The sequence below is a fragment of the Crocodylus siamensis genome, chromosome 1 (assembly GCF_052110815.1).
Source record: "Crocodylus siamensis isolate JL-2025a chromosome 1, ASM5211081v1, whole genome shotgun sequence".
Lineage (NCBI taxonomy): Eukaryota > Metazoa > Chordata > Crocodylia > Crocodylidae > Crocodylus > Crocodylus siamensis.
In genome coordinates, this window is record NC_143395.1 from 260072710 (window position 1) to 260099716 (window position 27007).

At 44.0% G+C, this 27007-nt stretch overlaps 1 protein-coding gene and 1 long non-coding RNA gene across 2 annotated transcripts in view; one reads left to right on the top strand and one right to left on the bottom strand.

The window, feature by feature from the left end:
• The window catches only part of PDXK (pyridoxal kinase), a 71923-nt gene that overhangs the window by 14446 nt on the left and 30470 nt on the right, over positions 1 to 27007 (top strand). The window contains exon 2 of the mRNA XM_090061594.1: positions 13618 to 13672. Coding sequence (XP_089917720.1) covers positions 13618 to 13672 — 55 coding nt within the window. The remainder of the gene's footprint in view (positions 1 to 13617; positions 13673 to 27007) is intronic.
• Positions 4455 to 5976, bottom strand: LOC149874434 (uncharacterized). The gene is made up of 2 exons (XR_016439943.1): positions 5858 to 5976; positions 4455 to 4755 (listed from the first exon to the last, which is right to left on the bottom strand). It is a non-coding gene; the product is annotated as an uncharacterized LOC149874434 (long non-coding RNA).

Here is a 27007-nt window from a genome sequence, read left to right on the forward strand (position 1 = left end):
CTTTGCAGCTGGTTTTTTTTTTTAACTACTTTGTGATACTTCAGTGAAGCCATGATGCAGAATTTGTACCATGGCACAAGTGTTCTAAATCCCGGATTGCTATGGCAGTGGGTGCAAATGGAAAGAAGCTGTAAAATGAAAAAGCTTGCATGAAAGCACCAAAAGGTGTGGTAATAATAACGCAGTACAACAGAGGCTAAATAAATTGCTTGTATACATTTTCTTTTCTGCCTAAAGTCGGTTGACTGTGGACATTTTCTAATGTGTGTTTGTTTTGAATACAAAGAAATGTAACTGGGAAATGTTGGTTACTCGGACAGTTATACTGCGGCCCCTGCGCTGAGCAAATTTTCTGCCTGGCCGCTGCTGCTGCCCAGCGCAAGCAAGTCTGGAGCAGGCTTGGGGTGGGCCAGGTTGGGACTGTGTGCGGGTCCTCACTGATCACAGGGCTGGGGCCAGTGGCAGCTTGAAGGAGCTGCTGGCACCTGGGCTGCCTAGAAGGCAAGCGCAGGGGGTAGCAGGATGCGCATGGCCAGGTGGTGCCTGGGCTAGGTGGGACAGAGGGACTCGCCACAAGCCAGACAAAGACCCTCCATGTGCCGGATCTGGCCTGGTGGCTGTGTTTTGCCCACCCTGATTGTAGATCAGTGGTTCTCAACCTCGATGGACTCGAGACTCCCATGATATCAAAAACTAATTTTTATATTACAGTGCTTGCCTCTTTGTAGAGGGGCTGGGCAGCAAGTGATTGGTCAGGCTGGGGAAAGAGTGAGCCTATGCTTATCCGCTTATCTCCTCACATGTCATGGCACCCTTCAAAGGATCTGGCAGCACCCCATGTTGCCATGGCACCTTAGTTGAGAATCAGTGATGTAGAGGTACGCTAAGATCGAAGAAGATCAGTAAACTGCATGATAGTCAGTGTAACACAGCTGTCTTCTGTCAGATCCTCCTTGTCGCATCACAGTTTCCAGGTACTTTAAGAGGGAAGTTTATCAGTGTTTTGGTGGGTATACTGTGGTAATGTGGACTTCATCTCCCAGAGTCCCAGACTGCTTTACAACTTGGAGTGTCTTCACCAAGAGAGATGATGCTTGAAAGATAATAAAGCAGGTGGATATAAAACTGTAAAATTTGGTTGGTTTCTTATATCTAAGGCTGTATGTGAGTGCATACAATAAGGAGATTAGTAATATACTCTGAATCTTAAACACTTTCAGAAGCTGATTTAAGTGTACAGTTTTGCCCTTCACTTTAAATTGGAAATTAGGCTGCTAACTGAACTAGGATGGAGGCAAATGAGCCAGGGCATCTGGTCTCAAATTTAAGTGCTGAAGGGAGGGAGCCCCTGGCTAAATTGGTGTGTGAATACCTGAATAAGCTTTAACTGAACAGCAAGGGAATTTGGGTGTCTGATTGCCGGTGGTAAGCATCTGAATGCTGCATTTAGGTTATTTTATTTGCTGTATCTCTTCTTTTCTTTCTGCTTCTTCGCTTTTTAACCTTTTGGCTCTGATCATTATATCCATGCAGCTTTTTGCAGGTTTGCAAGAAGTCAACACTTTTCCAAGTGCTGGACTTGATGACTTGGGAAAGGTATCTTTGACTCCCCTGTTCCTAGGTTCCATAGATAAGTGAAAAAATATGTGTTTAAATTAGCCTTTATCTCCTACCAATTAATGCATTCTTTTTCCTGCCCCGCCCCATGTTCCTATGTTTGAACACTAATTTTCAAATTTTAAACACTGCATTTACCCAAATCCAAGATGACTTTGAATTTAAGGCAATCCCCAGTAATTAGATTTTTCATGGAAATTTATAAATTTGTTATAATTTTCCATGTATAGAATCTATTTATTGGAGGCTCATCTTAAATCTCCTCCCTCCCCGCCTTCCTATTGTTGTGGCAAGGAAAGTAACGGCAGGGACGTTTGTGGTCTGCCCCCTGCCTGCCCATCTGCCACTTGTGTGCCCCTTCCACCCCAGCCCTAAGTACCTGATATGCTGCTCCCTGGTCTCCACTGTGTTTTCTGCTCATCCACAACAAGTCTGAAGGTTTTTAATGCTGTGAATTGGTTTTTGAAATCTTTGGGTTTATCTTGTGGATCATGTGTAGGTGTTTGAATATCTAACAGTGCTTATATTATGTGGCACCCCACAGCACCTTTAAAAGGATCTCTCAGCCACCCAGGGTATTACCGCACTGTAGTTGAGACTCAGCACTCTAGTTCTGTAAGCTGTATTCAGTAAAGGTATTTTTGAAAAGTTTTGAATCCTTTGTTTTATTTTTCAAGTAATAATTATGCAAAGCATCATATGCTGTGATACTTGCACATCATTTTTTCCAGTATTGTTGGGTGATAACATTTTAACCAAAAATAAGCTTTGTTCCATTTCTGCCTTGCACTGTTCTTTTTTTGTGTCTCTGAAATGCAGATGGTCACCTAAAAGTGAATCTGGTGTTTATTTTTCAAGCAAATCACCGTCTAATGTTTACGAGCTAGAATGAAGTAAAGATTGCAGGATTTGGTCCATAATTCTCATTTTACTCCCACTTGTTGCTGAATCTCCGTAACAGGTTGCCATTAGAAGCCTCACTAACATGCAAATAAAAAGTTTGCATCAGTCTCTTGGATACGGGAAGTTCCAAATGTTATTATAGGTAGAAAAATGGATGTTTGCTTCCTAAATGAAGTGTGTTGAAGTAAACATCATATCTCTTCTCCTGCAAAAAATGAGTTAATTGTCAAGCATGCCCAGTGCCAAAATACAGAAGTAACCATAAAAAAAAAAAAAAAATCCAGTCTTTATCCAGAGCAGTGCTTCTCAATCACGGTGCCGGCCTGCTGAGTGGTTCTGTGAGAGCCTTTGAAGGGGTACCACAAAGTGCAAGGAGATAAGCTCAGGCTCAGTCCCTGCCTGGCTGTTCCTCAACCCCTACAGCTTGCTCCCTCTGGAAGGAGCTAAGCACTGTAATACATAAGTTATTTTTTGAAATGGGGTGCCTCTCAATTCACTATAGTTATGAAGGGGTGCCTTAAATCTAAAAAAGTTGAGAACTACTGAGAAGAAATCGTATGTTCAGTTTTTACAGCTATCTTTTTTTTTTTTTTTCAGACTCACTTTAGTTCTCTTCTTCCTCAACATCCTGCTCGCAGTTTTTATTCCACTCGTTTTCATTTGCTTTTTTCTGGCTTTAGAATGTCTTGAGTGCATTACTGAAAATATGCATGGCTTGTTGTTTTTACTTTGTTTTTTCTGAACTTCGGAGCAAAATGCCAAACTGGGTGCTGGAGAACAAATCTGTCCTGTTGTAGCTACCCAGTAGAAAAGGGCACTTGGAAAGAAAATTATTTTATATTTAATTTTACTCTAACAAAGCTGTATAATTTATTCTCGAGATGATCAATACACCTAGTTAACTGCAACACTAAGGTTTGTGTTGAATTTGTGCAAACAGATATCGATTGACAAAATTAGTGCACTTAGCTACCATAAGTATATTGAACACGTCTAATTCATATCCTCATGGTAATGTCTTGAATTGAAAATGAGCACTGAAATATTAGGCAATTTTTATGTGTAGTTTACGTTGCTGATTGTGTTTTACTTGTTTATAGTGATTGAATGCACTGAGAAGTACTCACATTTTGCATAGTGTTTTAGAAATGTATGTGTTTGAGTGGTATTTTTGCTTTAAACTGCCTGAAGATTTGACAGATCTCTTGCTGGCTGAATGTGTCTAAGGAGAGTAAAAATTAAGTTTTGTTCAATGCCCTATTACAAGCTAATTTAAAAAAATATTTATTTTGAGTAGTGATGGTGAAGCATTGGGACACTATTTTACACAAATACTTATATATAGTTTATGTAATAGCCTTCATTATTAACTCATGCTTCTGCCTAAAATACTTCCATAGGATTGTTATGTATGAATTAATATTGGCATCTACTTTGGGGCAGAACTAATCTTCGTAGCCAAGAGATTTCTGTCTTGAAGTAATGTTAAGGTTCAGTTAGCAAACGATAAATTAGAAGTTCAAAATGTGTACCTCTTAGCATCTCAGGACTGTAGTATAACATTAATTTTTGGGGTATCCATCTGATCTTTAAAAAATTAGCCCAATGTTAAGAATTACACTGGGGTTGGGGGGAGAGGCTGGAACCATGCTAATTCAGTGTTATTTGCACTTTCCTGTGTTTGAAGATGGTAGCTTTGAAATATCAACAAGAGCTGATGGGACTGCTTGCAGGAAGCCCTTGGCAGAGGGCTGACTGGACAGTCTCTGTTGCCCAGTCAACCTGCCATCACTGTAACCCCATTACCACCCACCAACAGCAGTGACAGGGCTGCTCAGAAGCAGGCACCCAACCAGCCCTTGCTGCTACTGTAGCCCTGGGCTTCCTGGAAGCTACCCAACAGTAAAATGGGGTTGGGAAGAAAGACAAGAGTATGAGGAGCTGAATTTTTTTTTTTAATGGGGGTGAAGAACACAAATGCCTCCCTTTTGTGGGAGGGCAGGGTGCCAGACATGCTTAAATCTGCTTTCAAGACATCATCAATTAACACCGACTTCTCAGCCAGTTATCACCCTATCTCCAACCTCCTCTTTTTGGGAAAGGTCATTGAGCAGGTAGTTGCCCGACAGCTGTAGGTGTCTGATGCCATAGTTTTCTTTGGACCTTTGTCATTCTGGCTTTTTTCCTGGATGTAGCACAAAGACTGCACTTCTGGCCTTGTTTGACAATATTTGCCTGGAGATCAACAAGACAAATTATGCCCACCTGGTCTTACTAGATCTTTCAGCAGGTTTTGATACAGTTGACCACAGGTGTGAGGGAGTGGGGCCTAGGAGTGGCCGTGAACTCCCTAGCACCCCCCTACCGTCACTACAGGCTGTACTCAGCACCCTCGGTTTCTCGCCCGCCACGACTTTGATCTTAAATGGTTAAATGGGAGGCTGCCTTTATTCCCCTATTGAACGGTATGCGTGTTCATGCCTCTACTCCAAATGGGGTGCCTCGGTGCGCCCCTCCCTTAAGGGGTATGCATGCCTCCAAAGCTCCCCTTTAGCATGCCCCAAGCCTCGCAGCTGTTCCGTGGGATGTTGTGCAGTCCCTCGCCCCTCTGGTGCTCTCTCGCTTTTCAGGCACCCTGGGCTCCTCGCCCATCTGGCACCCCTGGGCTGGGCTCCTCTCCACCAGCCCGCTCCCGGCGCCCCCGGGTCTGTTTCGCCGATGTCTGGCTACTGCTGGCACCCTGGGGTCTGGCCCGATACTGCTGCCCTGTTACCGGCGCCCTTTGGGCCTGGCTCGAAGCCGCCACCCTGTACTGGGCCTTGGCCCCTCTGGGGCCGATACTGCATTCCTCGCGCTCTCTCTCCGCCTTGCTCTGGGGCCTTGCCCTCTCTGGGGCCGATACCGCACTCCCTCTCTGCCCCGCTCTGGGGCCTTGCCCCCTCAGGGGCCACTACCGCACTCTGCACGCTAGGGGCACAGGCGACCGCCGCCGTGCCTGTCCGTTTGACCCTTCTCTGGGTCCGGTTGCCCCCATTGGGCACAACACCACCCTTATGGGCTGGGGTCTGCAACCCTGCACACCGCGCCTCCCCGGCGCAATACTGTGCCTCTCCGGCACAGACAATAGTGCCCTGCCGGCACTGTGCCTCTACTGAGCACCTGGAACCCCCAAGCTGTTGGGGAGCCCCGCTGAGGCCTCCTCACTCCCCTACAGCCTCACCCGGTCCTCCGGATAACTGTAACCAAACTCAAGGCACCCGGCTATAACATAAACCACGCAGAGTCTCCGTGCTCCCAAACATAAACTCCAAGCCCCTCACCAGGCTCTCAAGCCTACCTCCCTTTAGGGTGTTCTTGTTCCCGGCATCATCGCAGCCAGTCAGCGTGGTAAGGCTGCAACTCCTAACTTGGGCCGCTCAGCTCAGCTGCAGAGCTCCTGCTCCTGCAGCAGTCAGAAGGGAACTGCTGGTCAGGCTCCAGCCTAAGCTGTTTATAAAGGCCCGGCCCTGCCCCCTTCTGGCCACCTGACCTGCCTAGTCGCCCTGGCAACCGGCACCTGAGCTGCCCTGGTGATTGGCAGCTCTGCCAATCTCACTCACAGTCACGGGGCACCTACGTGACTCCGTGACAACAAGGTATTTACATTTATGTGACCTGGTGGTATTTGCAGGGCCATTCTAAATTTGTTGTGCTCTTTCCAAGTATGGGGAACCCAGAGGGTGGTGATGAGGAAGTGCTCATCCTCATCTTGGGACTTCTGTTGTGGTGTCCCCTAAGGGATCCATCTTGTCACCACTCTTGTTCAATATATAGTGAGGCTGTTGAATGAGATTGTACAGAGATTTGGATTAAGGTGCAGTTAGTATGTGGAAAACACCCATCTCTGTCTCCTTTCCTGAGCCTGGTTCTGTAGTCTCATCCTTTCCCTGTGCTGGACTGCAGTTAGGGATTGGATGTGGGTTGACCAGTTGAAACTGAATCTAGAAGTGATGGTGGTGGGCAGACCCCTTGATGTGGGGTGGGGGGAGCAGTAGATTGGGACACCCATCACTGAAGGTGTTCAGCCTCTCTTTGCCACTGAGGTTTGCAGCCTTTTACTCCTCAATCTCCTTTGCTGAAAAGGCTGCAACCCCTCATTTCAAATTTGGGTCTGGCCACTATTATCCATGGCTTTTGTAACCTCAGTGCTATATCACTGCAATGTGTCCATAGGTAGGAAATAAACTTAATTTTTGCACAGAGGGAGCTACTGTCCCTCACATCAAAGAGCTACTCGGCACAGCTCACAAAGACACTCTCATGGACCCAGATGGATAGCCTTCCAACTTCATCTTTGTTTGTGCAAAAATGAAGTTTGTTTTCCTATCTATGGGGACTTTTTACCATTTTGTACCATCTGTACTTTTCCCAGAGCCTGATGAAGGGACTTTGATCCCGAAAACTTGCAGAAAAGGACAGTTTTCTTGCAATTTCCCAGTTGGTCTAATAAAAGGTATCATTTTGGAGCCAAGAGTTCTAGTATTTTGTATGTCTTCTTGTCTCACCAACATAGCTACCAAGTACACCCTGATAAAATGGGTCACTACATTCTATGTAACTTCTTTTTTTATGGGGGTTTTTTTGATGCAAAGCTACAAAAGCATGTTCCAGAACAAATGAGAAGGCAAGGTGTTTATATCTATAGACGCATCCTTTTTCCATACCTCCATATAGTCATTTTTTCTTCTTCCTGAAGACTGTGAACCCAATCCTGGTGACATGTAACTTGTGCTATTCAAGTAGCAGTTACTAAACCATGCCCTTTTTTGTGCTGTGCTTGGCAAACTTGCATCTACAGAAGTTAGAGGCAATAGAAAAAGCAATGTGCATGTCACAGGTGAAATATTCAGTGTCTGGTCAAAGACATTTAACACATTGCAGCAACCCCTCTAAGAAATGACAAGGTGGCATTCTTCATTTGGTGTACACTATATTTGTCCAGCAAAGTCTACAGTTACTGTGTGCTTCAGTAAACCATGATATACAGTTACCAGCTTGAATTCTTTTTTTGTTGATTAAACTCCTGTGAAACTGCCAGAGGATCCAGCTTCGTAACTATTTACTGTTTGGGTTTTTTTCGCTTGTGATCTTTGAATTATTGTACTGCGATATCTCACAAAAGGTACCAGATTTTAGATGAAATCTTTAGGCTGAATTTTATTTCTGACCTGTAAAGAAAGGTTATCTTGACCCTTATTCTTTTCCCATTCTACAGAAACAGGGTAAGCGAAATCTTCTCTAAACATGGTAGAGTAAATTCAAACTTGGTTACTAAAATAAACGATTTAACTCTAGGTTTAAATCATAAAGTAGTCCTAGTTTCCCTTTGTACTTTCTATGTATTTTCCTTCAGTCTCTAGAAAAAAATATCTTGGTAATTCACATTGGTTGGTAACCATTAAAATGTGTTGATTTGCCTTTTTGGCAAAATTGGTGCTACTTTTTTGTACACCTGTTATCAAGGAGGATATACTAAAGCTATACACATTTAAATGTTTCCTGGCTTAACATAGCTTTATTCATTCATCTATTTTTAATTATATTAGAAAATTGCAAACTATGTTTTGCCTTTTCTTAAGTAGATTATAACTTTTTACTTGTTGTATAGAAAACTAGGGTTGGAAGGAACCTCAGGAAGTCATCTAATTATTCTAGTCCGAGGGCAGGCAAGTATTTGGGCCTGTGGGCCACGTAGGCAGTTCTGGGGAGCTGCTATGGGCTGTTCAGCACCCTCCACCCCCTAATAGCCCAGAGCCTGCGCTCTCTACAGCTTCTCCCTGCCACTGAGAACAGTGCACAGCTCCAGCCCCAACCTGCCCCATGCCCACTCTGGACTCAGTCTAGCTGGAGCAGATCAGCCAGAACCTGTGTGTATAGCCCTGACCCTGGTTGACCCTGTGCCTGTTCTGGACCACTTGTCCATGCTGAGCAGTGGTGGGGCAGACGCTACTGCTTGGCGCGGGGGGAAAAGCGGTCCCCCCTTGCCACTGCTGGGCCCTTCTTGCTGCAGCTCCTCTCCACTGCCATCACCGCCACCTGTGGGCCACCCAGAGGGGCAGAGGAGCCACAGGGCATCCTGGGAGTGAGCTCTGGGCAGCTGCAGCAAGAAGGGCATGGCAGCAGTGAATGGGAGGAGCTACCTTTGCCATATGCTGAGCAGCAGTTTCTGCCTGGCTGCCTCTACTACTGCCACTGCTCATCATGGACAGGTGAGTCTGGAGCAGGTGCAGGCTGGGACTGTGGGCATGGGTTCCAGCCAGTCCTGAACTGGTCTGCTCTACTGGGCCAAGTCCAGACCTGGTATGGTATGAGCCAGAGTTGGGGCTGTGCACATGGGTCCCTGCCGGTACCACAGGGCTGGAACCAGTAGTGGTGGCAGCCAGAAAGAGCCGCTGCCGCCTTGGCTACCTAGAAGGGCAGTCTAGATGCAGAGCTGCCTCAGCCCCACTATGTGCCCAGGAGATGGCAGGATGTGCCACGAGCCAGAGTATGCTTGGGCCAGGTGGGGCTGAATCTGGCCTGCAGGCTGTATTTTGCCCACCTCTGTTCTAGTCCAATCCCCTGCTCAAAGCAGAACCATCCCCAACTAGGTCATCCCAGCCAAACTTTGTTTAGCTAGGTATAAAAAACCTCCAAGGATGGAGAGTCCACAACCTCCCTGGGTAACCTGTTCTAGTGCTTTACTACCCTTCTGGTGAGAGGTTTTTCCTAATATCTATCCTAAACTTCCCTTGCTGCAACTTGAGACCATTGTTCCTTGTTCTGTCATCTGCCACCACTGAGAACAGTCTAGCTTCATTCTCTTTAGCACCACCCTTCAGGTAGTTGAAGGTTGCTATTAAATCCCTCTTCAGTCTTCTCTTCTCCAAACTAAATGAGCCCAGTTCCCTCAGCCTCTCCTCAACCCTCTAACCATTTTTGTTGCCCTCCGCTGGACTCTCTCCAATTTGTCTACATCCTTTTTGTAGTGGGGGGGCTTAAAACTGAACATAGTACTCCAGGTGTTGCCTCACCAGTGCTGAATAGAAGGAAAGAATGATTTCCCTGGATCTGCTAGCAATGCTCCTACAATGCAGTCCAGTATGCTGTTAGCCTTCTTGACGACAAAGGTGCACTGTTGACTCATATTCAGCTTATTATTGGCTGTAACCTCTAAGTCTTTTTCTGCAGAGCTTCTGCTTAGCCAGTCAGTCCCCAGCCTGTACTGGTGCATGGGATTGTTCTGTCCAAAGTGAAGGAGCTTTTCATAGATATTGGGATCGGAAGGGACCTGAGCAAATCATGGAGTCCAACCCCCACACCCTCCTCCAGGCAGGAAAGAGTGCTGGGGTCAGGTGACCCTAAAAGAGGTGAGGGGAAGGAGGAACCTTCTACCCAGTGGGGATTTCCTCTTCCCAGCAACTCACCTCTATGGTGCCTTGGTTAGGAGTCCTGACCCAAGAATACAACCCAGGTCTCCCATGTGGCAGCCAAGAACTCTACCACTAGGCCATCAATACCTAGGTTGGGCCACTTGTGTTTGGATGAAAATTAGAAGTCATGTAACATGGACAGAAACAGCCCTTTTCATTTTGGAAAGTCTTAAATGTGCTGGATAAATAAAAGATACAGTTTATAAAGACCTATTTTACATTAAGATTGATTTAGTAAACTAAGGAAGTTCTTTGTCCAAAACTGTATTTAGTGAAATGATTTAGTTTTCAGAACTAGTTGATCACAACCTCTCAAACCTAGATTTATTTATAAATTGGAGGGGAAACTAGATTTTTTTCGAACAGATCTTTATCCACTCTATTTTGGTGAGAATCTATAAAAAGCAATTACTTAAAAAATGACTAGCTGTGATGCATTATTTAGGGTTAAATCAAAACAGCAGGTTTCCTGCAGGGTGGGAATATGTAGACATAAGACCACTTAATTTCTAATAGATGTTTAAGGCTCATCTATTCTAGGACTTAAAGTTATAAGCCAGGTGTCAAACTTGCCTTGTGTTTTTGGCCAGGGTGACAGGTGGAGTGGCTGGGAGCAACCAGAATTGTTTCAGCCCTCTGGACACCAGTCACCATGTCCACTGGGGCCTAGGGGTCCTCAATTCTGTGGCAGGCCATGCCTCTGACCTCTCCCATTACTTCCAGTAGCCTGCCGGTAGCTCGCTGGGCCAGATGGGGAGCAGTTCTGTTGGCTGGATTTGGTGCCTGGGTCATGATTGACACCCCTTTTTAAACATAAGCAGGAGTTAGCTAGGATGCTTTAAATGCTACTCTGGACAAGGCCTTTGCAGACAAATTAACGTCATGACTTTGGAAGTGCAACTTACCCTGTTTCCTGGGGATGACAGTTGATGATGTCAGACTCCTAAAACTTGAGCCTTGTTTGAATGTAAACCTTATATATTAAAAGCTGTTTTTAATTGTTCTGCCTAGTGCAATCTCTTTTTCTCTAAAGTACAATTAAATGTTAAGGTTTAACAGTAGGCACTCTGAAGTGTTCAACGCTGTGGAGTTAGAGACACTCTCAAAATTAATTACCACTTAATAGTAGATAAGTGTTGTGCTTCTCTTATAGGTAATGCTTGTGCTAGTGATTGAAAGAAATGAGATATTTTTAAATCTGCTTTTTGTTTCACTTTGTATATTGGAGGTATCAAAGATATGGTCTGCAGACCGGCTGGATGAAGTTGATACTCCTGCTTTAAATGATGTTCCTCATTGTGCATCTTCTGCACTTCAACAGTGGAGATTAAAAATATGCAAATGTAAAATCTCCCAACCTGACTCCAGAGTAGGTGTAGAACCTGATGCTAGCCTATCTGGCTCAAGCCTTGTTTTAACTTTCCCATCTCTCCCTCTAACATGAATGTATAGGATTGTTTTGTTCTCTGGCTGGGCAGTGAAACCAAACTGCCTTTTTCTAGGAGATTCGTTTGGAAGAGATTTATATGGCATCTAACAGAGTCTATACGACTCCGTAAAATCATAACTGATAAGGGGCTGATGGGAAACAAAACAGCATTTGTACACAGACAGAAGTGATAATTTTTGCTTGATCTTGCCACAGAAAGCAGTTTATAGCTGTGACCAAGCACAAGTGCATGGCTGCAGACAGCTTCAAAAATGGCTGATCCAGTGAAAATCTGCCCCCTCATTGTATGAGAGGTCAGATGAAGGTGTTTCACAACATAATGTTTTCTGCATGAATGACTCATGCCTCCTTAGTCTGGGGGGGGGCACAGCAACTGCCCACAGGCGGAAGCGTTGGCAGTAGCAAGCGGGGACTGCCTGCAGATGGCTGCGGTGACGTAGGTGGCGAGGGTGGGCCGAGCAGGGACTGCCCGCAGGCAGCTGTGGCAGTGTCAGCGGGTCGGGGGGGAGGTGAGCGGTGACCACCTGCTGATGTCTGTGGTAGCAGCCAATCTCAGGGGGTGCACATGCCCCCCCTACGTGTTGCCTATGGTTATCTGTAACTTCCATCTGCACTGCCTGCCAGCCTTAAGCTGTTTTCAGAATGGGAATGGGGAAAGGGAGCAGAGGGAGTTTGGTCTGGGGCAGGGGTGGGCAAAATGCGGCCCATGGGCTGGATGCAGCCTGTGGGATGCCTAAAAAATTTAGAAAGTTAACATTTAGCTGCCCCTGACTGTGGCCCTCAATGGCTTGCCAAAACTCAATAAGTGGTCCTCTGCCCAAAATAATTGCCTGCCGCTGGTGAGGTTGTCAGCCCCCTCTGAAGGGTGGAGTGGGTATATTGGAGACTCCCCTGAGGTGCCCCCTCTGTTCCCTTTCCCTCCTCCCATTCTGAAAACAGGGACAGGTTGGGAGAGAGGAGGGGCCATTGCTAGGGGAAACCAGGTGCAGGTTCCCAGCGAGCAGCTAGATTCCTCTTCCCACTGGAACCAACAGTGAACTTCTGTTTGATTCTAGGGGTTCTTATAACTCAGAACGCATCCTGGAAAGTGTTCTCAGTTATCGTGGGGAGCTGCACTTCTGTCTGCACCCTTGAAACGTACCTTTAACCGTTTGTTGCCCCAGGCATTAAAACAGGGATCTTATTATTTTCCAGTCTGTGTTTTGTGTCTGAGATAGTCTTAGAGCTGGCATAATTTGCCTATATGTTTTTAATTTGGGTGAGGTGGTTACCCTCTTGATGACAAGGAAGATATGTGCATCCCAGTGAAGAGCATGACTGGCAAAGGCTTCAATTACCACCCTCTTCCCCCCAGCAAATTGCCTGAAAATGAATCATACACAATTTTTTCTGCATCATTACTATTGTCTCCTTATGACTCACTGAGCCATATATAGTAGCTTTTCTTTTGAGGAGAAATTTTATTCAAAGCAAAGAGATGTGAAAGCAAATATTAAATGTCAGGCTGTTATGTCAGATTTGTATTCAACTGTAGTGGTGTATAAAAAAAGTTACATGGCTTGAACATCAGAAAAATACAGTAATTGCTTTCTCTATTAAAAGGCTAATGTCAGGTTAAAATCTTTAGTTGCTTTTCCCCACCTATTATGTATAATAACATTAGATATTAATTTTAAATAAAAGCCTTTGTTTTGCTTTTTTTTAGCTTAACTTTTACCACTCCTTTCAGATTGAGTGAGAAATGTATTCTCATGATACTCTTGGAATCCTATGTACTGCTGCAGTATCTGGATTGCAAGTACTACAGTGATGTGGTTAGTGATGAGTGTGGCTTTCTTTAGCTGTTTCCATTGGATTAACCTCTTGTCCCCAAAGCACAATCTCAGTGTTTTCTATTGGCCTGGGTTTCTTGGCTTATGAAATCTAAATTTGGGAGCCACATTGGGTTTCCCTTTAAGATTCTCCACCCTCCTCTAAGAAAAGTTGGGTTTGTTAAAGCACTGAGATCGCTTTTCTCTCCATTTGTCTCACTGCCCATCTCTGGATCTTGATTCTGTTTCTGGCCAGGTTGTGTGATGGTTGTCTACCAGCCTGTCATGGACCATGGTGATAATTCATATCTTACTGTTTTATGATATTGATGATCTGCAGAAGAATGTTGATGTTCTAAAATTGGTATTTGTTTCATATTTATAGGTGTTGGGATTGGAAGTTGACACTGTGAACTCTGTCCAGTTTTCAAACCACACAGGTAAAAAAAAACAAACCACTCAATATATTATTCTGCATGCCTGTGCACAGTTTGGTACAGTTATGGCTGCCAAGCACTCGGTCCCTCTCACTGTGTAGTGCTTTGTTCTTATTTTCTATTCCCTTTTCCTAACTCCCTTTGAAATGCAGGGGCTATGGGTGTAATGTTCAGAGTTTGATCCAAAGCATATTGAGGTTTGTGAGCTTTGGAAAAGTGCCTAAATCTAAATTGTAATGCATTCCAGTCTGTTGCTTAATCTTGTGTGGGTATTTTGTTAAACAGTGTAGAAGAAATAAAACTGAGCAAGGAGATATCTTGTCAGTAAAAACATTAGATGTTAAATAGAATAAATATTGCATCATCCCATAACTGGCAATCTGAATAAGTCTCCAGTATTTGGGCTTTTACAGGAAACCTCATGACTTTTAGCTGTACTGCCACCCAGAATTACTCATTATTTTAGTCAGGCCCCTCCTTGGGGGTTGACTTTAAAAATCCTGACTAACTTTTGTTTTTACAGGAGTATATCTGGGGTTCGTTTTATATGCATGCTGGTTTTTGAGCCTGTCAGTTGTGGTGTGCCCGTGTCATGTTTTAAATTTTTCTCTACCATTTTGAGGGAGGGCTCAGATTGAAAGCTGACATTCTCATGTATTCCAGTGATTGTCCCCACTGGGGCTTTGAAGAAAAACAGTGGGTATCACAAGTAGTCTTGTGGTAGGTGTGATACCCAAAAATAAAGAATCTGTTTTGTAACCATCTAGTTGGCCTAATAAAAGGTATCGCAACACTTGCAATTGGTGGCAACACTGATATTACCTTGGGGCAGCTCTTTAGTAAGTCCTGGCACAATGTACCAGTTGCCAGAGGGATGGTAAACTATGGATAAGGAGAATTCTTAGCACCTTTTTAAAGAAAGTTATTTTGTGTATTAACATCTTTTGAAAAGAGAGAATGATTGTGTGATTTTTGCACTGAATGTTCCTAAAGTGATAACAATGGTCTCTGTTAACCACCTGCTAAATCTTTGGAACCAAAACCAAATCTGAGCCAAATTCTACTATCTTATCCTGTTCAGCAGGATATTGACTTCAGGAAGGTTAAGTGAGGTTGCCTGGAGGCAGTGAGTAAAATTCTGATTCCACTGAATTTCATGGGAATTCTGCCTTTGACTAAAACAGAGCCATAATTTTGCTTTTGATACAAGGTCAAGAGGATGAAAGAACATTTCAGCATCATTTTAAAAAATCAGTATATTCTTATTGTCTAGGGAAGCCGTGGAGAGAGTAATCATAGAATAATATCATAGAAGTAGGGTTGGAAGAGACCTTGTAGATCTTCAAGTCTGACCCCCAGATTTCAAGTTTCTCCTTGAAAGAAATAAGGAGACCTGTTTCTTTCACATGCAGTTGGCCTAGATCAAAGGCTATGTAGCCTGCTGGCAACCTTTGGCACAGTGCAAAAGTGTTCTCACACCTTGCAGAGTGAAAGCTCTAGAGCTGATTTGAAATCTTTTAATGCATTTAGCTTAAAAAGTATCTAGATAACATGGTAAAATTGTTGTAAGCTCCAGTAATGAAGTAATAAATTCACCTGTGTAATTGATGACAGATTTCACTTTTTTGCTGCTTCCTTGATTCAAGAATTAAATCAGTTTTATGGCATATTAAGAGATTCATAAAAATTGTAATTGGACCATAAACTGAAGATAATGTAGTTTGCTTGCATTCGCATTATCAGTTGGATGACCAGCTTCTTGAGAGAGAAAATGGGAGTAAGTGTTTTTAATAGTATGACAAGTGAAAGTTAGGAAGGCTTATGATGAATACGCGTGGTTGCATGATGAGCGGCTGGCACTCATTGAGGATGATGGGAAGAGCAACAAAAACAGTCATTCTAAAGTGGGCAAGAGAGATGGCCCTAAGGGCTCAAAAGTTGCTAGTCAAAACCAAAACTCATGAAATGTTTTTTTTTAAATAATTTTAAAAAATGTTGGGGCTCTTGGAATGTTCCCAGCTTCAAGCTTGAGTTCTTATCTGAGGGGTGGATACCAGTTTGGTTTTTTTTTTCTTCTTTTAAGCCATGACTCCAAACTGTGATTCTTTAAGAAGAAACACCAAATATTGGAAGTCTTGCAGCAAATTCTGGAGAGTTAGCAAGAGTGGATAGAAGTGGAAGTTTTTGTTACTTGGTTGCAGAGCAGGGAACCTGCTTATCTTGAAATCTTTCATCACTGCAGTTTTGCCATTTCCTTTCAGTAACTCCAACAATCCCTTCTTAAATCTGAACCTATGCTTTGGGCCTGATTTGACTCTGCAGTTGTGCTCTGAATTGCTGAAAAATAGGTATAGAAGGGGCCTCAAAGTCCAACTACCTCTTGCTTAAGGCAGGGCCATCTCAGCCTAGGATTTGTCTCACCTTTTCTTAAATGAGGATGGCGATTCCACAGCCTCTCTAGGACAGTAATCTGTTTCAGTGCTTAACCACCATCATAGTTAGGAAGTTCTTCCTAGTTTCCAAACTAAATTTCCCTTGTAAGTAGCAGCATACCTATGTGCACATATTTGGAGGCAGAAACCCATTTTATACATGCGAGTACACAAATAAACACAAATGTGAGCAAATTGGGGTTGCTATAAACGTATGGACACTCCATAAAAAAAAAAAAAACCAACGCTAAAAATGCCTGTCATTAAAAACAGTTTGCCTTTCTTAGAAACATGAAGCCACTGGAGCTTTAGCTTAGTTTCAGGGAAAAGAAAGCTGGAGGCAAGTTGAAAGACAACAAAGCCACCTCCTGTCTGAGCAGGAGCGCAGCACCCTGCATAGATCTGTCAGGGCTTTGTGGCTTACTAGAGCCTGCTTCAACCTCTCCCCCCTCCAACCACTGGGTCCCTTTGATCGTCCCTTGGCTCTTACACTTGCTTGCTTTAAGGGACAGGGAAGGAGATAGTGTGGCCCAGACGGAACTGTGGGTCCACAGGAGGAGAGGCCGTGGATGGGGAGTTTGTCCTGGAACGAGGGAGTGGGGCCAGTGAAAGTAAAGCTTACAGGGTAGGCTGAGAGGGGCATCATGGTGTGGGGTGCAGTTTGGGGTGTCAGGGTGTGGGGGAGTAGGGGACCCTTGTGGTAGGGGCAGCAAAGTATAAAACCACATGGGTGCCAACCCAAGATTTTTTTTTTTACCGATAGGAAAAACATCTCGGTTTTAAAAAAAAAAAAAAAAATCAATTAAAGGTTTACAGATGGCCAGAAAAAGAAATATTGGAGCAAATACACATGCTGTTTTTTGGCACTGGGAAAATAACACTGGTTGCAAAGTTCTTATTTGCATACTGTAGCAGGAAATGAGGAAGATTAGAGATGCCTTATCTTAAAGACATGGATCTTATCCGGGTCTCTGGAGCTGAGTGGTTATAAAAGCTGGTAGATACAGTTGGCTCATGCCAACTGCTTTTGTGATTTCTAGATAATGAGGGAGTAGTGCATCCCAGAAGCAACAGGTTGCAAAAGCTACTCTGTGACCTGTGGACCCATGTACGTTCTTTCAAACTCATTCCTGTGCCTCCCCCCTCCCCTTTTGCTCTTGTGAGCAAAAGATAAAGTATAGCAAAATTGTTTGCTAACAGGTCTGCTGCTATAGTAGAATCATTACCAGTTTTTCTTCTCTACATTAATAGAGAGAAAATCCAGTTGTGTCACAATCTACCTCTACTGACAGCTGCTCAGAAAAGTCAGCCTTCTTCAGTCTTTAGTAATCTTGAAATACAGGCAGCATTTTAAATCACAATCCCCTGGAGCACAGTTTGTCATGTTGCCTGGTGAGGAGAATTTACTGTATGATTAGAGTGACTCACCTCCCAACGACATCATGCTTCACGCAGAAATAAAAGAAGCCATCACAGCCTACAGAGATGCTCTTTCTTAAAAAAGAAAAGAAAAGAAAAAGGGGGGGGTGTAGGGAAGGGACAAGCCAGTATTTGGAAGATTGTCATGCTGTCTTTAATGTGTAAGAATGCTAATCTAGTTTGGTGCAGGGTTTTTTGGGAGGGGGTTGTTGCCTTTTTATGAAAGCAGTCATTTTTATGTTGCTTTCCTTTCTTGAAGAGATTGGCAGATTAGTTAGTAGAATATATATCATACGCTTGCTTTATTGTTCCAAATCCCATGCTTGAAATGGTTCCAGAACAAATAATTTGCATATTTAAAAGCAAGGAACTTTTTGCTTCCTTGTTCAAGGAGCTGGATACAGTACGGTAGCTTTGTTAGCCCTGATATGCAAGAGATTATAACAAAGCCTCACTGATTTGATGCTCAACTGCCTGCCTACCCCTTATATAGTCATTCATATCTGTTCAGAGCGAGTGGAAAGTAGAAATTTCTTCATTCATGCCTACCAGTAATAACATTTTATTCCCACATTTCACAAATGAAATTTGACTCGCTCTAGGGTTTTAGGGAATGGGAAATTGGGTCCTGCACATCTAAGTTTGTCTTCAGCATCATCCTCCCCAGAAGGAAGCTACCGATAGAGAAACTTTGGCACAGGTGGAGAAGGAATTTTGTGGCAGATTTGGGAATACAGCCTGTATCATCTCTCCCTGTCGTGTGTTTTAAACGTAAGATCACCTTTTCTCCTTCAAGGCTTTTTAAGTCTGGCTTTTGTTTGAGCAGCTCCGTATAATTTTGGAGTGAGAAAGAGAAGAGAATTCAGACTTCAAGATAGTGGGTGGCATGGTAGAAATAGCAGGATGTTATAAACCCCTCTGTAGGAATTAGGTAGACAAGGTTCTCATGGCCTCTGATCCTCACTGCCACACATTTGCATTTTCACAGACCTGCATTTTGCACGTTGACTTCTATTCCATTTAGAAGAACACATCAACAGCAGACTCTCCCTATGCCTGAAGAAGGGTGTTTGTGCCCAAAAGCTTGCAAAGAGCAATTTTTCCAACTATTTAGTTGGTCTAGTTTTATAGTAGGTAGGGTCAGAAGGGACCTGAGCAGATCATCAAGTCCAACCCCCTGCCATAGTAGGAAAGAAGGCTGGGGTCAAATGACCCTGACTAGATGATTTTCTAGCCTCCTTTTTGAAGACCCCCCAGGATAGGAACGAGCACCACTTCCCTTGGAAGTTGGTTCCAGATCCTAGCTGCCCTGACTGTGAAGTAGCGCCTCCTGATATCTAGCCTGAATCTACTCTCCATCAACTTATGGCCGTTATTCCTTGTTACTCCTGGTAGTGCTTGGGGGAACAGAGACTCTCCCATTGCCTGCTGGTCCCCCTTGGCCAGTTTGTAGACAGCTACCAGATCCCCTCTCAGCCTTCTCTTATGGAGGCTGAACAGGTTCAGGCCCTGTAGCCTCCGCTCATAGGGCCTGCCTTGCTGCCCCCTGATCATACAAGTGGCCCTCCTCTGGACCCTCTCTATGCTGGCCACATCCCTCCTGAAGCGCGGCGCCCAAAACTGGACACAGTACTCCAACTGCAGCCTGACCAGTGTCATATGGAGGGGGAGGATCACCTCCTTGGACCTGCTCATGATGCATCTGTGGATGCATGACAAGGTGTGGTTGGCCTTCCTGACCATATCCCCACATTGGCAGCCCATATTCATTTTGGAATCGATAATGATTCCAAAATCCTTTTTGCTGACAAAAAGAGAGTTCCCCAGCCTGTAGGTGTGGTGCTGGTTCTTTCTCCCCAGGTGCATCACCTTGCACTTGTCAGTGTTGAAACCCATCCTGCTCTTATCCGCCCACCTCTGTAACCTGTCCAGATATAGTTGCAGCCTGTCCCTCTCCTCCAGCGTGCCCACTTCTCCCCACATCTTGGTGTCATCTGTGAATTTGAACAAGGTGCTTTTCACCCCCTCATCCAGGTTGCTGATGAAGATGTTGAATAGTGTGGACTCAAGGACCGAGCCCTGGGGAACCCCACTGCCCACATCCCTCCAGGTTGAAAAAGACCCGTCCACCACCACTCTCTGAGTGCGGCCATCCAGCCAATTTGCAACCCATCTGACTGTGTAGGTATCAATGCCACAGTCACCTAATTTCTTAATGAGGATGGGGTGAGAGACAGTGTCGAAGGCCTTCCTAAAGTCTAGAAAGACTACATCCACTGAGACACCTGCGTCCAAGGATTTCGTGACCTAGTCATAGAAGGCCACCAGGTTGGTCTGACAGGACCTGCCTCTAATGAAAGGTATCACATCTACCCAAAGAATCTTGTCTGCCTATGTCCTTAAACCACCATGGCTACAACCAACATCCTCAAAACTCTATAGGAATTATATTTTTTATATTTTCTTTCCTTGTAGTCAATCACTGTTTTCCCATCTCACCATCCCTAATGAAGTTGGTGTTTTGGGATTTTTAGTTTTGAATTGTAAAGCAATTCAAAAAGCTTAAATGAATTCTAAGGAATGGAAGAGCCTCTCGGAAGAGATGAGCAAATGCATTTAAATACTTCAGGGTCTTAACCTTTTTTTTTAAATCTAGATGTGTAGGGGAAGTGTAATTCTGTACATCAAGAGAAAACGTTGGACAGCAAGATATCTGGTATTATGGGCTGCCTGTAAACATGCCCTAAGGCTCCTCTGATGCTCTGTAATTACATTGCATCGGAGCAGACTCGATTAATTAAGTCTGCTGGAGTGTGCTAATTGGCATGCATCAGCCATCTGCCGTGTCCCATGTATCAGCATCTCCATGTTTCAAAATGGTGGCAGGGGTACTTTAATTAAAGCTCCAATTAAAGTACACTTCCCCATACACTTCTGGAGCACATGTAAAAACACCCCATATAATTCTTATGAGTTTCCTCTGCTTAAAAAAATAAATTTGGAAAATGTGTTGCCATACTCAAAATTTCTGTTCTACCAGTTCTGGGCCTGTCTTGACTGGAGTAAGTAAATTGTTTGGTGGTGTTATAACTTGAGCTGAAGAAACTAGAATGGTAAAATCCAATTTTTTCCTTACAAAAGGGCATAAGCCAGGATTTGTACTTGGCTTCCAAAGAGGGAATGTTAAATCTTGTGACCACTGTTGCTTCCAAGCCAACACCCTCTTTCAGTCTCAGCACAAGGCACATCCCTTCCAAACAGCCTGGAGTCATTTGTTTATCTTAAGTACAAATGTTTTATTCCATAAGTTTTCTTTCTCTTGGCTGTGCTTTTTTACTTTAATGTGCATAAATAGTAAAATATGTGACCTTGAACTTGAGTATTATTAAATGCCAAAATGGAAATATTTATTGATGGTAGGGTAATAGAAAATGGTGCATGTTCGGGTGGGAAGGGGGATGAACTATGATACATTTAAAAAAAAAATTCTTTTAGAGTTCCTCAGATTTTCTGTACAGTTAGTGAAACGATAATATGGGGGAATAAATTTCATGAGTTCATTATCGTTTGGGCCTTTTAAAGCATGCATTCTAACTCCATTCCTGCAAATTACATTCAGTTTTGACTAGATAATGAAGACCCTGAGATCATCTTGATGATCTATTTGGACAAAATTAAATTTTAATTTTCCCTAGGAAATTATCATAAAGCTCTACGGACTAATTCTGCTTGGCTGTGTAAAGTTTCATCAGATCACCTTCTGATTGAAACAGCAGTTTCTGTCCAAAGCATGTTTGCCAACAATCTTTGCTACGAGGACCAAATAGAGTGGGCAGTAGAAGGAACCTGGCAATCTGTTCTGAATGAGACAGATAAGCAGGAATCCTGGTTTTCTCTATTAAAAAACACGGAAGTCTCTGATTGTACCCCCCCCCATTCATGTTTTTTTGTGATTCAAATGAAATGTCACTATATACATATATGTATCAGTTGAACACAACATTTTATTGATATATTTACAATTTTAAAATAATTCAGAAGCCTACCAGTGCCTCATTTATTATAATGAAATAAATTCTAAATACCAGTATATTTTGGCATTTGATTTTGGTTTTTTTAACCATGGAAAATCGGAGCTCCCTCTTCTCCCTTTGCTTACCAGGATGAGGGCCCAGCTGCAGCTGCCCCACCCCACTACTTTGTGGCACTGAGCAGCCCTGCTGTGCCAGTATCCTTCCCCTGCCATTGCCCTTGGTACCCAACCCACAGACCCCCCAGCCCTGCCAGTTCTCCTTATCCCCAACCTGCAGCACCCCATCTCTGCCAGTGCCCCTCACTTCTAACCCACTGCCCCCCAGCCCCAAGCCCCCAGTGTGTGGGGCAGGGGGTGTGTGGGCATAGGTGATGCATTGGGGAGGTATGGGGGGCACATGCCCCCCAGATTTTGTTCCCACAGCATGGCACAGGGCTGCAGCCTGGCTGAACTGGCACTGAGCAGGAGTCACCTCTGCAGGCCAGTAGGTGGGACCCAGTATGGGAGCGTGGAACAGGCAGGGGAGACTAGGTGCTGATGCTGCAGCCATGGCCACCAAAATGAGGTATCCCATGCCTGCTGCTGCAGTTGGGGGAGCACAACTCCATGCCACTACTGTGGCGCCTCACCTTGGCAGGTATGGCAGCATGGCACTCCCAGCTGCAGTGGCGGTAGCAGCATCACTCAGCCTACCATCCCCACTCCATCCTCCTGCGCTGGGTCCCACCTGCTGTAGACATGGCTGGTGCTGGTCCGCTGCCAGCTCCTGCCCAGCTGTGGGCTTAAAAATCTGGGGGGAGGCACATGCCTATGGGTCCAACCCCGCTCTGTGAGTGGGTGCAGTGGTGGGGAGCCACTACCTCCCCTCCCTTGGGGCAAGCTGTCCGTGGCTCCATCCCATTCCCTGGCTGGGTCCCTGGCCATGCGTTTTCACCTGTACTGGTCCTGGGCCCTGGGCACTGCTCACCATTCCAGCTGGGCAGTGCCCTAGCCCCATCTGCTTTAGCGATGCATAGGGAGTGCATGTGGACCCCCTGAGCATGGTGGTGTACCCCCTGCAAAGGGTGGTTGCCGTTCACCACTCCCCCTGCCGTTAATACCAGAGGCGGCATTTGCAAGCAGTTCGTGATCGCCACTGGCCACCTCTGTCACTACCAGTGGTGTCTGCAGGTGGTCACCAACCACTGGTTGGTGCTCACCACCCTTCCTTCACCTGACAGCACTGTGGCTGCCTGTGGCAACTCCCCACTTACCTCTGCCATGTTCCTGCTGCCAACAGTGCTGCTGCCGCCTGCAGGAGCTCACCATACCCACCAGCCTCTGGGGGCACGCATTGTTTATGCCCAGCTGAGGAGAAACCCATGGTTTCCCAGGTTTTTTTCATTTAAAGGAGGAAATCCACATTTTTCCACGGAAAATGGAAAACTCATGCTGATAGGAGAAGCATGGTTTTAATCATTTTTTCTTTTAGGACCTTGTTTGCAGATATTCTCTTAATTTTGAATGTACCTAGTTTTCATTAATTCTTCATGTATCATTTGACTCGGTTTCCTTTTGGAATTGCCATGTTTAAGTCCCTCTATTGTGTGTGCTGAACTTTGGATTATGTGTCACCAAATTTTTGTGATCATAATGGCATCAGCACAGTCTTATTACCTGAGTGCTGTGATATATTCTGACTGGCACAGTTTAAAACATATTGAACATAAGGTTGAATGAAGGATAGCATGAAGGGCAACTCTGTGCTAGACTGGGGAAGTAGTTCCTGTTTAAAAATGCAACTAATGTGAATAAAGTTTAATTGCCTTAAAGGGTTAGTTTATTATTGTCAACCCTTGGTTGGCCCCTAAGATTTGATGCTACACACACAGTACATTCTTCACAGTATTCAAACCTCATCTACATTAGAGTCTAAACATATCTGTTGGAATTTATGAAGTTTGTCAGGGTAACTTTTTGAGGTGTTAATTACCTTCCTGGTCAAGACCAGGCATTGGACATCAGTGGCCTTGCACAGATGTTCATTTTCTCCACAAGTATACAGATGTTCGGGTGGTTTTTTTCCCCCAGAGTAAAAGTGGCTGCTCCAGGAGAAAAATAGCCTGGGAACAACCAGAGTTGAGTAACTTCCAGGGAAGTTTCTTGTGGGAGAGCGAATGTCTGTATATGCTGACAACAGGGTAACAATGGGCAGTCTGAATTAGTCAGTCAGGACTGCCTATGCACTGCTGCCATGTGTTGCCAAAAGAGCCTGAAGAGCATGCTGAGATGTCTGCACGTGTTTCTCTCCCCTCCACCCATCCTCTTCTCCCAGTTGCACAGTGTCAGCACTGCAAGCTCTCTACTCTTCAAGGCCTCAGCATTTGAAAGTCTATACATGTGACTCTAGGTAAGGTTTTTTTGCTTTTGTTTTTTCTACCATGAGAATAAACCTGGGAGAATTCTCCCAGGTTATTTGAATTTGTGTACACAGCCAGGGTTAATGGTGATGGTAGCTTGTCTGATTACCCTTGCCTGTTGGGCTAGCCATTCAGATACTACCTCCTAACAACATAATTTTTGTCACTATAGCTGTAAAGCAATGTATTAATGTTACAGAGAGAGTTCACTTTCCTTTAGACTCCGTGTTTTTGACGCAGCAGTTTGTCTACACACAGGATAACTCTTGAATAATGAGGGTTTTTTGGCTATGCTAAAAATTGCTGGGACTCATAGCCTCTCTTAACTTGCATCCCAAAAGAAGTAGTTGTTGCCTTCCTGAGAAGTCTCTAAATCAGGTCTGCTTGTTTTTGTACAAGCCTTTTTGGTTAACTTAGCAATTGTTGCCAAAATTAGAAATGAAGTATTTTTTTTGGTTGCAAAGATCAAAATTATATTTTGTTCTCATTTTGTACCGTTGATATATAGAGCAGGGTTTTATACCGTGCATTACCCACAGCCAATTGGGGAAAGTGGGTTAACATGTAATGTTCACATTTTGAGAAATTTTTTTGAGGCTGATCTGCACAGGTAAGCCTCTTACCTTTTATAATTATCAAGCATACTAGGCAAACCTCAAAAAGTCATCAGGACAAACTAAACACACTGGAAGCCCAGCTTACAGCAAGAAATTTTGCTTGATACCCTTGACATGATGCTCACTGTTACCATGAGATGTTCTTTTTAGCTCCAGGCATTCCCTATTCAGGAGGTTCAGAGACCTGTAAATAGGGATCTGCCTGAATTGCTCCGGAAGTGCGCCGTGTAGAGGCTCCTATAATCTTGTTCTTTTTGCCACCCCCCACCACTGTTTGGTGGAGGGACTCCTGATCTTCTGGGAGGCAAAAAAATGTGGTTTTAAATATGCTGTGCGTTTTGCCTCCCAGCCGAGCAGCAACAAGTGTCAGGGCCACCGGGGCCCTTCTGCCAATGGGAGGGGGGTGTAGCAAAAAGAACAAAATTAAAGGAATTGCAGAAATTCCAGTGCAATTTAGGTAGCTTCCTACCTATAGGAGACCTCCGCTTTGAAGGGATGAATTTATTTAGCAGCAGCCTTCCAATTCTGAGATCAGAGATCCATCACCAACAGCCAGGTGTGAATATGCATTTAGAGTGGCAATCCACAACATCTGCAGCAGCCTTGTCCACCCATTTTAATGAATGCGCCCCTTGGCCCCTCTCCCTCCCCCTACCCTGGCCGGCTCCTGTGACCTGGCATGTGGGCAGCCCCCACACAATATATAGGAGTGAGACTTTATGTTGAGCTATTAGGCAATCACCTCTGTTATATGCGCCTTATAAAAACATAAATCAGGACAAAATTATTTTTTTGAAATAAAATTAAAATATGTTATGGTAGATGTTTGATTTGTAGTATATTTGTGGGGTTTTTTTTGTTAAAATGCTGTCTTCTAAAAGATTTTGCATGTGTGGCCCTCAACAGCTCACCAAAACTTAAGTGGCCATCCAGCTGAAATAATTACCCACCTCTAATTTAGAAGCATTCCATTTAAAAAAAATAAAGTGACTGGAAATACATTTTTTTAAACAAAAAGGAAAAAATCATGCATGAATAACCATAATATTGTAATTAATGAGACACTTGAGCCTGGCAGTTCTTGTAAATATTTTGAGTTCATTAATCAAAACAAATACCCTAACTTACACAAGTGGATGGTTGGCACTGACTAATATAAAAATGGTGGTGTGACATTACACTACATGAGAATTGCTGAGCTTTTCTAACCAGTTTCAAAAGGGTTGTGGAAAATGTATAAGCACCTTGCTAGTGCTACTGTCTTCACATATAGAAGCAGGAAATGACCTCTTCTTAGCTTTCATTCTGTTTTTGACTGAGACAATACTAGAGCAGTTGTTCTGAGATCTTGCAACAGAAGAACCACAACAGGTTAGAAGGCTTTTGACACTATGGATTCCTTTTTGAAATCTCTGGGTTTATCTTGTGAATTGAATGTAGGTCTTGGCACACCAAACAACGCTAATACTGCATGGCACTTTGAGGATCGCTGGTTTAGATATTAGCTGGATAACTTCCTTTTAGAACTTAAGCCTCAGATGAGAAGCCTAAACCACTTTTGGTAGGGGACAGTGCGAGGGGGAAGAAAAAGGGATGCTTTTTGTTTCTGCTTGGTTTCTGTACAGTAAGGTCCTCTGCCAGAATGGTTTACACAGCTAAATGGAAGAGGTTGTTCTCTGGATAGTTGAACAGCCATACTCTCTGCTGTTAATCTCCCTGCCAGCTATTCTACATTATTTGCTTACCCTGAAGCAATCCAGATGACTGGAGTACATTTGGCAGCAATCTCTGGTAATCAGCTTTTGCTTTGAGGTTACACTGTATTTTCACACCCCACCCCACCCCACAGTGTCAAGGACAGCAAATTTTAGATTGCTTCATTTTAAGACTGTGAAAAAGAATTCAGGCTTGAGGAGTCCTTCGCAGATTTCTTGGAAATAGTCCCATCTGTAATAACAAATGAGACCTGCAGCTTGGGAAGGAGGGCTTTGGTGGTATGGCATAGGGTGACAGATGTAGTCTCTTCAATAAGCAGGTTCTCAGCCATTTAGGGAGACAGTTATAGGGTTTATGGTGCCTTGGAGAGGAAGGCCTGAAAGTTCAAGCTGAACTTTTTATGAGAGGGATAATATGATTGGATAATCAAGTCATACGATATATGAGTTAAAGTATTTGGTTACCCCTATCTTGGCATTGAAATTAAATTTGTCTTGATGTAGGAGATATCTGGTAATTGCGTAGTTCAGGGCTTCTGCTGGCAACTGGTAGGGCCCAGGAAGACACTTTTTTATTTCCATGAAGGCTCTTTATTTGGCTTCTGGTTTTTATTTTGTTTCGTCTTATTTTTCCTTCCTTTTCAAAGCTAGGATGTCCTGGACTTCCTACTGCTATTTAATAATTTCTCAGGTATTGGGTGTGACAGATTTGGGTGTTAAGAA